Raw genomic sequence first — 16446 nt, forward strand, 5'->3', positions numbered from 1 at the left:
GCACCGACCCAAGGTCAGGGTAAGAGCACAGCTGGGGCACTGGCACTATCATGACCTGTAGACACTTTGAAGTTCGGGTATCCACTGTTGCAGTAGGAAATAATCTGGATTTCAAAAGCCTTGGTCCTTATGGAAAGACAGACAAAGCAGTGTAAATATATTGGAACAGACACTCATTGGACTCGTGCTAGAAGGAACTGAGGCTCTTGGGACTGTGCTTGTCTCCTTACCTTGGGAAGGAGAGGCTGATTCCTTTTTTTTTGTAGCTTCTGCTGTGGGATTAAGAAAGTTTTATCTGCAAAGTGGTTGCAATGCAATCTTCTTTTAAATATGTGACTAACATGAATCTGGCCTTGTTCATCATGAATGCTTCAGCAATAGGAAATTATTACTCCTGACAACGCTATCACGATAGTCCCACCTTATAACCTGAGGAATCCTCAGCAAAGGCAGGGAATGATTTGCCCAGTGCAACCTAAAGGGATAGGTGTCAAAATGAAGGTTGGAAAAACCAAGCTCCTGCTGACCAGTGCTAAAAGCAAACTGCTGAATGCGTCCCAAGGAGTCTGGCAATCCCTTCCAGAACATTCCTGCTCCTGTCAACACACCCGTACAGATGCTCAATGAAATCAGCTGAAAAACATGCTTTGAACCCACGAGAGATGGCAAAAGCACAGGTAAACGTTCTCCACACAGTAAAAAAATTGGCACACCTGTTACTTTCTCATTCATATCTGTTAAAAAGAACCAGTAACTGAGAGATTAAGCCCTCCCTCCACGCCACCATGTAACACAAGGTGATTATGAAATAGCAGGAGGTATAAAAGTTAGAAAAGCCTCACCTCCCCAGCTGCCACCAAAATGCGGGCGCTCAGACAGCTCCTCCTCCTGCCTCTCGTAGCTGCTCTAGCTCTCGCTGAAGACAACTCAATAGAATTCACAGGTATGAAAATCTAGTCGTTTCTTCATCAGTGAAATTTTATTAATTTTTGCACAATAGGTATTTTGTAGGCAACTGAAGGGAAAAATGTTAAAGATATCTCTAAAAGGGCATTTTATTTTAACATACTGCTGTACAATAGTAACACCCAAATGTGCCAGCAAGTGCTAAAAAATCGGTAAATTAAAAAAAAATTGCAATATATGACTCCCTATGGCAATTTTTTAACTTAAGAACTTGATTTTGAAGATATTGTACTCTGGAATGGAAAATTGCATTTATAAATCAATACCTATTGGAATAACAGGAATAAAGTGACTTAATTGGGAAACAGCTGCTTTTTAAAAGAGATTTGCTCATTTTTCTTTTGTTCTATCAGAAGCAATAAAATCTGAAAAGCCTTTTTGATTCCCTGGGCATAGGTTTCCAAACGCTTTTAAGTAAAGGGCTGAAATCAGTGCAGTGGCAAGACAGGAAGGTTGAAGTGCTTGTAGTGACAAACCTGGCTGAAGAGAGTTGCTGAGTTATCCTGTAACACTTGGCATTTCCAGTTTTGCCATTGGCTTCATCTGTGATATGTGTTCCCCCAACTTCCCTTTTCTCTGCTACTAGGAAAATGAGGATAAAACGTATTTTCTAATATTCTTTTACTATTTGATTCTTCAGGTTTCAGAAACTGCAGTAATATAAATGAAAAAAAATAGGGCAACATTTTGCCTGTCTGTTCCATGACAGACTGTCCCAGAGTCTTTGCATAGCGGAGGATGAAACATCACTGCAAGAGAAAACTTAAGACATCCTTGCAAGTTGTTTTTTGTTGTTGCTGTTCTTCAACAGGTGTACCTCGCTGTGGGGCTGCCCTTCATGAGCTCCACAAAGCATTAAGGATTGAACTAAATGCAAATGCAAACTGTGTCTGGCAAATTCAGAGGAATGCAAATCAAACAATTAGGCTTGTGTTCTCCTATTTTAAGTAAGTATTTCCTCCAGAGGCTTTTGTACTGTTTCATTCCATTAGAATATAGTACAGAAAAATACTGCCTCCAAATATTTCTCTGTATTCAATCTGTGTTGTGGAGTCCAATGAGCCTGGATATCTACCAGTGAGCTTAGGGAGCTCTGACTGTGTTTTTTCAACAGATTCGCTCCTTCTTCAAGCTGTGAAACAGAAAGTATTAAAGTATACGATGGCCCCTCAACTTATTCACCTCTTCTTGGACAAGTATGTAACAACACTGATGCAGTCCCAGTGCTTCAATCATCTTCAGACAGTTTAACTTTCCTCATAACAACAAACTCCGTGGCTTTCACACGAAACTTCTTTGTCTTCTATTACTTTTTTTCACCAGAAACAAGTAAGTCATTACATACCATTTGAATCACACCATTTAAAGAAACTTTCCCATTAAGGGAAAGTTTAGGACTGCAATTAGAGACTATTAACAGAATCTTTAATTACTCTCACTCAGTTTTTCAGGCCTTTGAGAACAGTGTGGTGGAAAAAATCAGTGAAAGAGGCAGTAAAACAATAGTGCACTTGCAGAGAGCCTAAAACGTTAAATTCTGCTCAGACAAATTATTGCAAAGAAGGCATTATGGGACTCGACTCTTACTTACAGGCTTCTACTAAATTTACTCGGTTTGCAAATATTACAGCGTTTACCCAGGAAGAGAATATGACCATCTAGTCAGAGCTCCTGCCAAGTACAGGTCACAGAAGCCAGTAAGGGTTTTCATTCAACAAGCTCCTACTTTTTTTCCATAAAAGGTAAGAATAGCTTGGACAAAATCAGTCTTAGCTTGCGGCCACTTCCTTTGCTTCTGCTGATGTGGTACAGTATTAACCACTTAAAAGCTTCAGTTTTACAGAGTAATTACCAAATCTAGTTTAGACACAATCCTTAGTTTTAGACATAAAGTCTCTCAGGGTTTCTTTGGGTTGGCATAGCACCCTCATTACCCATTTTTAAGATGGCACCTAATTTACCCAAAACGTAGATACAACGAAATCGCTCACAGCATCAAAGCTAACTCATCTACAGCCATCTCAGGTGTCACTACACTGTGCCTCACAGACACACCATAGTGACAACAGGCTTCATTTTGTAACATGCACCTGACCTGAAATTCTCTACCTAAAGTTCTAACTAAAGTTCTATCTTTAGTATCTTTAATCATTTCCAAAGGAATAGAACCCTAAAGAAACAATCCTGCTACTGACATAACTTTAGGTCTTCAATTTACTTTTTTATGGTTCATTATATATACCATTATGTTACCAATGTATCTACTCTTCTTTTCAGAAACTGAAAATTGTGGGGGACAATTAACCGGTCCCAGTGGGACACTTACCAGCCCCAACTACCCAGCACCTTACCCTGAATTTACATACTGCGTCTGGCACATACAAACAGCAAAAAACTCCAAGATCAACTTACAGTTTCAGGATTTTTTGTGAGTAAATGCCCTAATGCTCTATTACTCTTTTTTCATTCTACTTTAAACACAAGAAACAGAAGTGCTTTCAAACTTTTAGAACATCTATGTGCTTTTAAAACAAACGTGCTTTGGTGACTCTTATGATAAAGTAATTGCACCGTGTTCCACATCACCCTACAGCTTCTGCAGTGCCCATCAGTGAAACGCAGAAAGCATTGCAGGTGACCAGCCATGAAGTGTGGGTTCATTTTAAGCTATCCTGAATGATCTGAATTTAAATCCATCAGTACAAATAAAGCTTTTGCTACATAAGGAACATGTTTAAAACCATCATCTGCACTGTAATTGCAATTTAGAACTGAGAGTCAAAAGAATAAAGCAAATATTGCCCAAAGTACATCCTCCTCAGTATTGCTGGCCATTGGGCAAAGAAGATAGCGTAGCACGGGCTTAAGTACTTCCAAGTATCAACGCTAATGAATGCATTGGCATAAGGAAACCACACTGGCATGGACTTTCTTGACCCATATTGCTTTTTATCAGGGTTGGTCTCCTATATGTAGTAGACTGGTAGCCCTTTTTTGGCTTTCCCTGCATCAGCTGACACTGTGCATGGAGGAAAGTCTCAAGGCCAAGGGAATTCAAAGGGCAGTACCTTCGAGAACATTTCTTGAGATATTCAGACTGCAGTTTAAGAATTCAGTATGAAATGTATAGGATTCTATAGGAAATTGTTACCTTGACCACGGCCCTCCGAGACGATGAACTCTGCAGTGTGGTGTATGTTCTCACCAGCCCTGGCCCGGGTCCCTCTGCTGATTCAGGAACAGAGCTGTTGTTCTGGAGGTATCCACCCATCACAGCACAGCTGGTGCTTTTGGGCAAGGGCGGCAAGTGCCAAGATAAGCTCTCATGCAGATTGATAAAATGGCAAGAGTCTTCCTCTGGTGACACACACAAGAGGTTTCAGAGACCTGCATAAGTCAACCCTACACTCTGAAAGCTCTTTATTTTAAGATACATTATTATTTTTATATATATGTGTTTGAATGTGTGGTTATTTTTAGTAAATAGGTAGCAATCAATATATATACAGTATCAGAGCTATGAAAACAGAGCTGATCCCACTCCTGTTGAGAGCAATAGCAAAATGTTTGTTATTTCAATGGGAACAGAACCATGGTCCTAAGCGCTTCTTGCCTTTAAGGGTTTTCCATGTTTTATTTGGTTTTAATAGTGTCTATTTATGCATTTTTTTATTCTCCATTCTTTTATTTCAATCAGCTGGAATTCATCAGACACTTTGCCTGCACTGGATCCATTATCCAGCATGAGCAATGTTCTCTACACTCAGATTTCCTTGTAATTATTTTTTCTCTGTCTACAGCCTGGAACTAGACCAAAACTGCCAGTTTGACTTCACAGCAGTCTACGATGGCCCCACCACTAACACCGGCTTACTAGGAAAAGTATGTGGTCGTGCTCAGCCCACATTTGAATCATCTTCAAATGTTATGACAGTTGTGTTGTCTACAGACTACGCCAACTCCTACAGAGGATTTTCTGCTCAGTATACCAGTGCTCCGCTGCCAGGCCCTGTGGAGCCTGACAGTAAGTACACTTGCTACAGGAATAGGATGCTGTTTCTTATTCTCACATATGATCCTTGCCTTATAAATACTGGAAAGAACTGATGGTTGATACCAAGGATTTAAGCCTTTTAACCGGTAGTCATTAACCCTCTTTACATACAAAAACACAACAGTAGTCTCACCTATAGAGCATCAGTTATTACCTGACCATCTGCAAAGGAAAGCCTGTTCTTTCACTTTTTGGTCCTTTTTCTGGTTGGCACCACTGAAAATGCAGGCACCACTGAAAAATCTGAGTTTTTCCTTGTTTTGTACAAAGCTGGCATTGTTACCATCCTAGAGATGTAAAGACAAACATTTTTTGACTGGTGGAATATTTTTGTTCCTTGAGATACTCAGGAAAATGGTCCACACTGGTTGGTCAAATGGGGTTTAGGTGTGTTGTAATTTCCTTTCCCCCAGAGACGGATTGTTTTCCTTATTGGTTCCATATGTTTGCATGCCCATCTTCTCATTAACCAAGGTGGAAAGGGAGCCTCTAAAGCCTCAACATCTGACATAAATCTATTGCCTCACCCCACCATTCTGCACTAGCACTTTGATTCCTTTTCCCTTTTATAAAGGCTGCAATTCATTCTGTGTTACTAGGTTTAAAATTAAACTTTCAGCATCAGTTTTACATGGTTTTGCTTATCTAACATTTTAAGTCGAGCACAAAATTCTCCCAACTTCTGCATGGCCTCAAATGCACATGAGCCACTTCAGACTGTGAGAAATCAAGAACCATGTGCAACATATTCAAGGATCTAGATCAAGTGAGAAACGATGGCAGAACAGTTTGTGGTAATGTGTTTTGTTCTGTGGTTTTTTTTTTTTAATTTCTCTTTCAATGGCAGCATTCCTTACATGCTCCTCAGACAGCATGAAAATCGTTCTGAGCAAGTCTTATCTGGCCTCCGTTGGTTATAATGAAACTCACCTACAGCTGAATGATCCATCTTGCAGTCCATTTATAACAGATTCTGTGATCTTCTCCTTCCCATTAACCAGCTGTGGAACAACTAAAAAGGTAAAGGGGGAAAAAAGTTATGTGAATAAGCCAACAATAGCTTAAGAACGGCAAGAGCTTGTAGAAGCAGTTTATGAATAGCACGTGAATAAGCTAACAGCAGATTTACTTGGCTCATCCCATTGCATGCTTCCAGTCTTGAAGTAGAAAGAACATTTTTCCTCTTTAAGAACCTGATGATCAACGAGCCTTTCAGAGGAAGTCCAGGAGAATCCACACAAATGAACCCCAAATGTTTCATTCCCTCTCCAACCCAGGTTATCAGAAGTAGCACAACATTAGGTATGCAACTTTAACATTCTCTGCAAGTGATATGGCTGGCACTTATCCTGGAGACACAAGGAAGGGGAAAAACCCTAAGACATGAAGATTCCCAAGAGCTCGTTCATAGCATTGTTTTGACACAGGTGACTGAAGTGCAGCTTTGGTAATTCCCACTCTCCATGCAGCATTCCTTAACCTTTGTGCTGCGCAGGTTGGTTCAGTGTCTTGAAAAAAACAGGAGGGCTGATGGTTTTTTGGTTGCAACCTGTTTCACATTTCAAAGGTATCTTGAGCCTCTGGTAAGCACAGCTGGGCAGCTTTGTAACTTCAGTACAATTGCTTTCAACTGCACTGCTTCTATAACCACAACTGAGCACTTCATGTGATTCCTTTTACAGGATGACGGCCAGAGCATCACTTACACCAACATCATCTCTCACTCTGCAAATGGCAACATAATCACCCGTGAAAAGGACATACAGATTATTGCAAAATGCAAAATGGAAAACAATTCAACCTTAGAAGTAATTTACATAACAAAAAACAATATAATCCAAAACACAACCGCTGTGGGAAGATACAATGTTAGCATGTCATTCTACGATTCAGATTCATTCTCCACGCCTGTACGTCAGTCCCCATATTACGTAGACTTGAATCAAAGTCTTTTTGCTCAAGTCACTCTTCATTCCACTGACCCAAATCTTTTGGTGTTTGTCGATACCTGTATAGCATCTCCACAACCTGATTTTGGATCGCCGACTTATGACTTAATCAGAAGTGGGTAAGATTCTAATTAATTTTATTACCATCTCCTAATATGTAAGGAAATATAATCTAAATGTCAGCTGTAGTTCTTTTATTTTTGTCTCTCTTCCACTTACCTTCTTTAGCAGACTGTGGTTGGAAGCTAAATTTCATAGAAATTTAAAGGCATTACCACAACAGAGCTAGGAAAAGCAAGCACCACATTGCACTGGGAAGAGGCAAAAAGCACGTTATTGTACGCCTACACGTAAAAATAATGCCCTAGTTAAATGCTGTAGTTACAGTTAACAGTGGTTAGCAAGAACGATTATTGGCTGCGGACTACTTTAACAGATCTGTAAACTCTGTTGCAGCTGCAATAAAGATGACACCGTGGTGATCTACCCACCACTTGAACACTATGGAAGATTCAAATTTAATGCCTTCAGGTTCCTGCGGAGCTTTCCATCAGTTTATCTCCAGTGTGACATTTTAATTTGTGACAGCAACAACACAAACTCTCGCTGTACCCAAGGCTGTATCTCCAGACAAAAGAGAGCTATTTCTTCGTACACGTGGAAAACTAATGCCGTAGTAGGCCCCATCCGCCTGAAGAGAGATCTCAGGTCTGCTGGTCACTCAGGTAAGAGGAATACATAAATTAAGACTCTAATTAAGTTCTTCCTTGCTGTAAATCCATTACCTTCATTCCACTAATGAAGTAAGTGAATTACACTAGTTCAAAACTAACATGGCATCAGAGCAATGGGGGTTCAACAAAGTTTGTGTTTTGTGAGATCACAGAAGTACTTTTCAAACTGACAGACCGATGGCCTTTTGGATTAAGGTGTGCTCTTTGAGGTAGAAAAAGCAGCACTCACTCCTAGTTATGAAAGTAGTGTATGCAGGATCTGGCTACGTATTCAGAAAGAGTTATGAATTGCAAGAGAAGATTTCAGATTTTCAAACGTGACATTTTTTGATGAAGCATGTACAGGCAGCAGGGCTCATTTCTCAAGCCACAGACTATTTAAGAAGCACATTCCAAATCACAGTCAAACTTTGTTATAACCTGTGTATCTTCTAACAGTCCACTCAATTTCACTCAGTTTTATTTGTTGGTACTACAGAAAAGCTCTGCCAGATGATAAACATAGATGACATTCCACTCTAGGTTAAATCCTCACACTGTATGTACTGCCTATTAGAACAAAAGTAAGAAGAGGAGAGCCACTGGGGCAGAAATTAAAAGCATCGTGTTTTTAAATTAGAGCTGCAAAGCTGTTTATAAGGCAACTAAGCTTTAGAGCCCCAATCTGACACACTCTTTAGCACAATTTGCAGTCTGCTCTACAGTGGTCTAGGTGAGTACTGAGAGCTAACAGAGACTACAAAATATGGAAAAGCCATTTTCAAAAGCTTGTATTGTTACACCCACTATGTTCTAACTTTTACTGAGCCCAAAACTTCACCTGAGAGAGCGCATTGTGCCACATGCTTTCAGGTGTCAGATCTAAGAAATATTTAAATTAATCATCCTCTTAATAAGCATATTTTCTTCTTTTTTTTTTAAATAATTAACCTCTCTGAACTCTAGCAGCATTTTAAACATGTTCCCATTTATTTCAACAGTGAAAGATTTTGCATCCATACGCTAGAAAACTGGACACATCTATAATGCGAAAAAGATTCAAGTGCAAATACATCACACTCAAAGTATTATAAAGTATTTCTCATTGTATCTTTTGCAATTTACAGAAAAATCATGAGTTTTAGCAAGGACCAGCTAGTAAACTATTAGAAGGCACAGGGTTAGAACCACGAGTTTCTTTTTTGCCCAGCTACCTTCAGCAGTATGTCTGCCATCTATCCGGTTCTAAAGATAATGACAGCACTGCTTGGCAGAAACTTGGCTGCAGAGATACCAGCGAATTTGTTGCCATTGTGACGTTCTTCTGCACGATTGTTTTATTACAAACTTGTACAATTCTTCGGTACTACAGATTCAGAATTTGCAATCAGTGTGGGTCAACTCCTCAGAACCAAAGTATCTGAACAAATGCTTATTTAATTTCCATCGAAATGACATGGTATTCAAAACTTTACACATCCCACTTTATTTTTTCTCTACGCAGAATCCCTCGCTAAAGCAGATGTTGAAGAAACCCCGAACCTGCAACAATACAGCTTCTACACTCTTTCACTTGTGGTTTTAATTTCAAATATTATCATTGTGGCAGCTGTGATACTAAAATATCACAAATGTCAAGCAGGATACAGCTACCAAAAAATCCAGAGCTCATATTAACCACTTCAGGATATTTTGAATTCGTGTCAACTTCTATTCAGATTTGTCACCCAAAGAGAGGAGAGGGGAAAAACCCAATCAAAAATCAATAAACGAACAGCCTTGGAACACAACGACGATTGGAAACATACTTCCACTTTTTTTGTAATTAAAAAAACCATCTCAACCTAGTACTCTATATTACATTCTTTTTCAACTCGCTGATCTAAGTGTCTACCTCAGGGTGTTTCTTAGAAAGCATCTAAAAACTAACTTTACAGGTATAAAGTGACCTGTAAAGTACAAAATAATTTAGGTCCTTTTTTCTTAAAAAAAAAATACTCTTTTTATCTTTTCAAATCACTTTGAAACTGCACCTGGCATGAGTTAAGCTAAGGGACAACTGCGAGATGTCTGCTCAAAGCAAATCAGCCTCTCTTCAAAATCTACTCCTGTGGCTCGCTAGCATCGAGATCTGAGAGTCTTCAAGACATCAGTTTTCCTGGAGACAAAGAAAATATTAGGTGGACTAGATAAAGATAGTGGATTGTACGTGACTGTGCTGCTTGTTGAGTCAACAATTGCTTCCCCATCAATAGCTTTTGCTCAAAACACTTTAAGACACCGAGTACAATCAAAGTCTGTGCACCCACAGACCATTAAGTCCCCATACAGCCCAAGTTAAATGATGCACCCTAGAATTCAAAGAGCAACAAACAGAATGAAGTATGAAGCTTGACCTTCCACAAAAGAGGGACTTCCATTCACATTTCTACCTCCTCAAATGACAGCAGAACTGATCGCAACAGGTTAAAGCAAACACCATGCAATAAGGCTATTTCTGTGGCCAAAGGTTGGTGAACTGCAGCAGATCCTACCTACCCCAGCATGTTCTATCCAGCAACAAATCCCCTTGAGAGGAACCATGAGTGAAGTATTTACATTTGTTAGAATAATGAAACATGGATAAACACAAGTATGCTAAATATACATTTATTTCAGTTGTTCCTGCATGGCTCAATTAATTTAGAAGGGAAAAAGTATAACAACAGTCTTGGTTTAGGTATCACATAAGGAGCCCAGATACCTAACTTACGTGCCTGTACAGCCAGTAAGGCTTTCAAAGAACCCAGGCTGGGGTTCAAGTTAGCCTGTCTCTCTAAACCTGTCTCCTTAAACAGTCTAAGTTACGCAATGTCAGTACTACCCTTCCTCTTACAGAGGGAGTAATAAACATCTTCAAAAGAAGTGCCATTAAAATAAACAAAAAGCACAAAGAAACTACATTCTGTTCTACTGGTAAGATGTTACACATCAAAAAATCAAGACAACAAAAACGTGAACTGGTTACATGTAGGTAAAAAGATAAGCTGTAATTCAGTTTATTTAGAGTACTTCTCCAGTGTCAAACCGAAACTGGGAAACTGTTTTATATGGCTTTTAGCAATGCTCTTTAAATAAGCCACAAAGGGCATATAAAATTCTTGTGTTTAGGAAAAAACACACATTCTTAGGATCTTTCATAAAACTAACAACTGTGTACAACAGTGGATAGAACCACAGTAACAAAATGCAAGTCAACACTACTGAGGTTCTTTACAGTTCTAACTCCATAAATACTAAGCTTTGTGAAGTATAATTGCCCTTAAAGTACTTACGTTGAAGTCCTATATTTACGTACATCTATCTCTCTCCATTAGAGAACCCTTCGTTAGAATCATAGTGTGCTTGTGAAATTTTGTTTGGCTTTGAGTTCTGAACCAAGTCCATTAAGAGAACCATTTTATTATCTATATGTGTCTGAAGAGCCTGGATCTGGCGATCAATATAGTCCATTAGCTTTTTCTCCATCAGATCCATATTTTTTGAGATGATCTTTTCCAAATAGGAGCAAATAGGCTGTTGTTCTACTCTGTGAAAAGAGCAAAAATAAGAATAAATATAACATACTTCTTAATGACAAGGGGCATGATAGAGATCTGTGCACCTGAACTTCTTTTAAATGTAAAAATCTCATTTCTTAGACAATAAACTGCGGAAGGTATTAGGTTTTTAGCCCAAGTAAAATACCTTGCCTACCTGCCACATTTTAGAACTCAGATTTTTTTTTTTTTATAAACGTGCTAGGGTATATAGTCATCTTTTTTCAACCTTATTTTTTCAAAGGCTCAGTTGCACATTAAGACAGCTTAGTTACGTACAACAAAATCCACACAACTCAACAGCATACACAGAGCTCAAATTCTGTCAGTATGGCAGACTTTATTCTTCTCAGCTAAAGTGTTTCAACAGTTATACAAACTATGCAATTCTTTATTTTTGCATCTGCATTCTTTAAAAATACTGCACTTTCCCAGAAGCTGGAGATACTCAGGCTCTATTAGAACCCCGATTCCTACGCAACACTCCTACATCTCATTTCCACTATTGTTCCTTAGGTATCAAACTGGGTCCACTACTACTATGAAGTTTGCGCTGTAAATGCCAACAAATGAGGAGGGACAGGAGAGATCAGTGGGATGAAATACACTAAGTACAGCAGAAAGATCGTGGCACACAGTGTGAAAAAAGGAAGAGAGAAGAATTTAGGAGGTAGAAGTAGTCAAAATGAAAATGTGATAACAGATGAGAAAGACAAACTAAATGTATACAAATTTTTTTTTCATTTCACCGTTTTTTAAATCACAAAAGGTGAAATGGAGGCAAAAGACAAACAGCTTAGTAACAACAAACAATGTTGTAATTTCTTCTGAAAAAACCTCCTATATTCAAGCAGCTCATCTGAAAAATTAATTGTAGCCACATTCATCACCACACAGCCTTCAAAACCACATATTCTAAGATTCACTATAGCTGTTGAGAACAAAATGCTTACATTATGGATTTTATTTATTAAACTTGACAATACAGTCAAACTACGAGTTTAATAAGTGTACCAAACTTAACTTACCCGTCACACTGAATGCTTTCCTCTGTAGTCACTGCATTTTTACCAAAATGTCTATCGCCATCTTTTAGCCGAAGACGATTTACTTGACTACATAAGTTTTGAAGAAAAGGAAGAAGCATCTGTGCATTAGCTACACTTGGGGTTTTGCTCGCTTGTTCCTGCACATGCAAAGATCCCATGACTTTAAAATCATTTCCGAGGTCAACTGTATTTTGTGGGGTAGTAAGTCTGTCAGGATCAAACGTATTCCCTCTTTCAGGTACCTGTGTGTTCAGATCACGACTTATTTTTAAGTCTTCATATACCGTTTCGCTTGTTAAATGGTTTTTAACAGGCAAAGATTCACTGGCTGATCGATCTAGTGATGTCTGAATAGCTGCACTGTACAAACTGTCTATTGCATGGTCACCTCCAAAGTCTGATGTTTTCCCAAAGATCCAATTAAGTTTGTCTCCAAGTGGTAAACTGTTCTGATGGGAAGAAAACAATATGATCAATATTTAAGTATTAAAGTATACTGGAAATTATACAACAATAACAATAGATACTTTATAATGCAGCATTCTACTAGTGTAATGTAAAGATTCTAAAAATAGTTCTGAATTATATTCTTAGGGAAAAGCACAGGAAAAGATTTTCCCTGTACATACAATGTGTTCATCACCTTGTCAGTCTCTAAGTAACAAAACAGTTTTACTGACTTCATTTTTACCATGTTATGTCCCAAGACTGAACATATTGACATCAGACAGATTCAGGATTCTTCTGAAATAGCCTACTTTGCAGGATTAGGATCTAAACCAAATGTACGCTCTCTAAGGGCACGTTCCCTTTAGTTGAAGGTGACATGCTTTTAATAACCATAAAGGAGACAAACCAGCTCACCCACCTACACCCCAAACATTATAGAGAACGTGCCCACCATCCTTGACAAGCAGTGACAATGGAAACAAAAGCAGAGTAGGGTGGCAGTGAAGTTTAAAATTCTGATGATACAGAGTTCTTAACCCTGGACTTGTTGTATGCACAGTAATTCCTTGAGCACACTATCTGTATTCATGGCACTCCTTATTTAAGGGTGACAATAGCTAAACCAGAATTAAAATGGCAGAAAGGTTGGGTTTAAAAGAAACAAGTCTTTTTCCCCAAATCAGTTTAGAACATGCTCAACTGTTATGGAAGGTAAGCTCACAGAGCAGTACTATTTATGTTTATAGAAAAGCACAATGACTTACTTTCTGCTGACATCGCACCATGTCCATGAGCTGCTGAGCACCTGGAGACAATTTTGATCCCATAGATTCCATTATAGTTTGCACTCTGTCTAGATCTATGCTTGAGCCTAGTGAAGGAAAATCAGTTGCTACTTTTGCAGACACTGTTTTCACTTGTACAATTATTTTACTGATGAGTACTCTTTGTTTCTCACCAAAGGAGAGCAGCTATTGCAAGAAGGAAAAAAAAAACATTTTGGTTAGGAAAGAAATAGCTTTGTGTTTTCTTTGTATGTATGGGACAATGTACAATGCTGAACTCTTTTCCAGGGAAATTAAGCTGATTTCTCCTTGCTATTACTCTTTGGAAAATGCTGACTGGAACAGAGATGTCTGCATGACCCAAAGATAAATCAGGCCTTGATCTAAGCACTTAAGAGAAGTAGCCATAAAGACTTTCATAAGGTTATTCCACTGCTTCACAATTAACAGGTCTAATCAGACACCAACTGTTGATTATCCGCAGTTATCTGGTTTATGATGGTTTTTTCCCCTCTAAAAGGACATTATCTTTCTCATATAAATATTAAGCCTTCATAAAAAGAAAACTGTGATACAAACTTAAAAGAACTCTGCTACCAAGACAAAGTACCATCTAACAGATTTTTAAGTGATTATATGAAGTGAAGAAGTGTACAAAACCAATAATTTGTGACTAAGAGCAACACGATTTTGTTTATTAAGTGATTAAAAAGACAAATAAAAATAAAACAATTCTGTTCAACTCCTTACCTTAATTCTACAGGAGGCTGCAGGGCACTCAAACTTAACGTACTTTTTGTATAAAGTAACCTTTTCAGTTTCACTAGAAAAATAAAATAAACAGGCTGTGACATCAACATTTAAAGTACTTTTTTCTTTACTAGAAATACACTATAACAGTAAATATTTAGATAGAAAACAATACTGACTGGAACATACTTCTAATGTGATATAGCAGTTTTAATGCTTATATTCAGCTTGTATAGAATCTCAGCGGATACGCATGTAACAAAAGGATTTGTATGCACACGTACATTATCTACTAGAGAAGCTTTTGAGGTTCAGTACGTTATTCACACACCTTCCCTGAGGCTCTGAGTCAGCTGTTTCTGTTTAGCTAATTAAGCAGCACATGTGCCATGTAATGACTTAAAAACAAAAGAGAAGACATTGCTTTAATTCCCCTGGCAAAGCATGGAAGGAAGTATTAAAAGGGAAAATAAATCCTTCTTTTTTTTTTATTTTCTCTCTTGTTCTTAAAGAGTGAGATGACTACATATAAAAGAAACAAAGAGATTTTTCAGTAAAGATCAGCTAAAGGAGACCTGATGAAGAGATGAGCAGATCTGCTGTCCAGAAAGAGTAAATGACACAGAAAAGCTGCACCTGTCCTAACTCCTCTGTAGTCTTACACAACAGAATTTCAGAATAGCCCTTTATAACTTACTTAATTAAACGCTTCACTAATTAAAAAATATCAAAAAGGTATCTAGCAGAACTGCAGCCTTATATCTTTATCAAAGAGGCAGCATTTGTGCCAGCCACTAGTAACTGTGAGGCGCACACCAGGGTTACCCCAGGCGACTGCAGGGCCTGTGCCCATTCACCAGTTCTGCACAGACCTTCAGCACAGCCCGAACCGGGCGGCTTTCGCGGTGCAGACATCAGGGCTTTACCTGGAGAGGCACCTTACAGATACACAGAGAACGACGTTGCCAGACGGTGTTAGGGACCCAGGAGCAAACCCCCCCTCCCCGACACCCGCCGCGGGGCGACGGCCGCCTCCCGCCCCACGCACCCCCCGCTGCCCGCTGCCAGAGGCCGCCACTCACCCCGGGGGCCGGGCGGCGCCCAGGCTCTCACCGCGGCCGGTCCCGCAGTACTCCTCGCCCACGTACACCTCCATGTTCCGGGCCTCGCTCAAGATGCCGACGGAGACCATCTCCCCGGCGCCGGGGGGGCGGCACTCCAGGTGCAGCACGCAGGACGTCTCGCCTCCGCTGCCCGTCCGCCTCTCCACCACAACCGCCTCGGTGCTGCGGGGGGAAGCGCCACGGCTGCGTTGCCCCGCCAGGCCCGCTCCCGCCCCGCCGCCCGCCCAGGCCCAGCCCGGCCGCCCCTCACACCGCCCACTTGGCCGCACCCGCCGGAGCAGAGCCAGCGGGGCGGTTCCCAGGGGCCTCACCTGGCCTCGCCGCCGCCCGCGCCCCGCCGCAGGCAGACCGCCCGGGCCAGGCCGTCCGGCGGCGCGCAGGGCCAGGAGCACCCCGCCGCCACACAGCACGGCTCCCGCGGGCCGCCGGACGAGTCGGCTGCCGCCTCCTCCGCCGCACAGCCGCTCGCCATCGCAACGCCGCGGGCGGAACCGAGCGGCGGCGGCCCAGGCGGCACCGCCAACCGTCCCCGGCGGCTGTCGGGCTGACAGCGCCTGCGCAAGGCGGCGGGGGCGAGCGCTTGCGCATGCGCCGTTGGGGCAGCGTCCTGCGGTGCGGCGGGACCCGGTCCCGGGCTACCGGCAGCGCCCCGGGGCTGCGGCGGGCGCGGGTCGGTGCGCCCCGGGGCCGCAGACGGGTGTCCCCCCGCCCGGAGCCTGCCTTCCAGGGGCAGCGGGCTCTGCCCTACCTCGGCCCTCAGGGGTGGCGGCGGGTGCGGGCTGAGGAGACCCCCTCGCCCGCCCACGTCCCGCTGCCGCCCTCCCACGGGGAGCGAGGGCTGGCACGGAGGGGAGCGGCGACCCGTGGGCGGTCTCGTTGAAATGACACCCGCATGTGGGCGAATGCCAGTAGTATTCCTTTTTCTAGTAAAAGAAAGCTCTCTCGGAGAGACGGAAAAGCCTTTTAAGCGTGTTAATGCTACGGAACTTGATGAAACAGCAGAGTTGGGATCAACGCAATCCCCCCCC

General features: G+C 41.2%; 2 protein-coding genes across 2 annotated transcripts; one reads left to right on the plus strand and one right to left on the minus strand.

Moving 5' to 3' along the window:
- The first annotated feature begins 861 nt into the window (after positions 1-861).
- On the plus strand, positions 862-9359 carry CUZD1 (CUB and zona pellucida like domains 1). The gene is made up of 9 exons (XM_068398081.1): positions 862-943; positions 1778-1913; positions 2081-2295; positions 3244-3394; positions 4767-4990; positions 5868-6040; positions 6703-7088; positions 7426-7694; positions 9187-9359. Exons 1-9 carry the CDS (start codon positions 862-864, stop codon positions 9357-9359), a joined length of 1809 nt encoding a protein of 602 aa, XP_068254182.1.
- A 956-nt stretch (positions 9360-10315) lies between these two features.
- On the minus strand, positions 10316-15943 carry C4H10orf88 (chromosome 4 C10orf88 homolog). Its single transcript, XM_068399245.1, has 6 exons — positions 15730-15943; positions 15377-15580; positions 14295-14367; positions 13524-13730; positions 12289-12758; positions 10316-11250 (listed from the first exon to the last, which is right to left on the minus strand). Exons 1-6 carry the CDS (start codon positions 15888-15890, stop codon positions 11022-11024), a joined length of 1344 nt encoding a protein of 447 aa, XP_068255346.1. The 5' UTR covers positions 15891-15943; the 3' UTR covers positions 10316-11021.
- Between the last annotated feature and the right edge of the window lie 503 nt (positions 15944-16446).

Source organism: Nyctibius grandis, chromosome 4 (assembly GCF_013368605.1).
Source record: "Nyctibius grandis isolate bNycGra1 chromosome 4, bNycGra1.pri, whole genome shotgun sequence".
In the NCBI taxonomy this organism is placed as follows: Eukaryota; Metazoa; Chordata; class Aves; order Nyctibiiformes; family Nyctibiidae; genus Nyctibius; species Nyctibius grandis.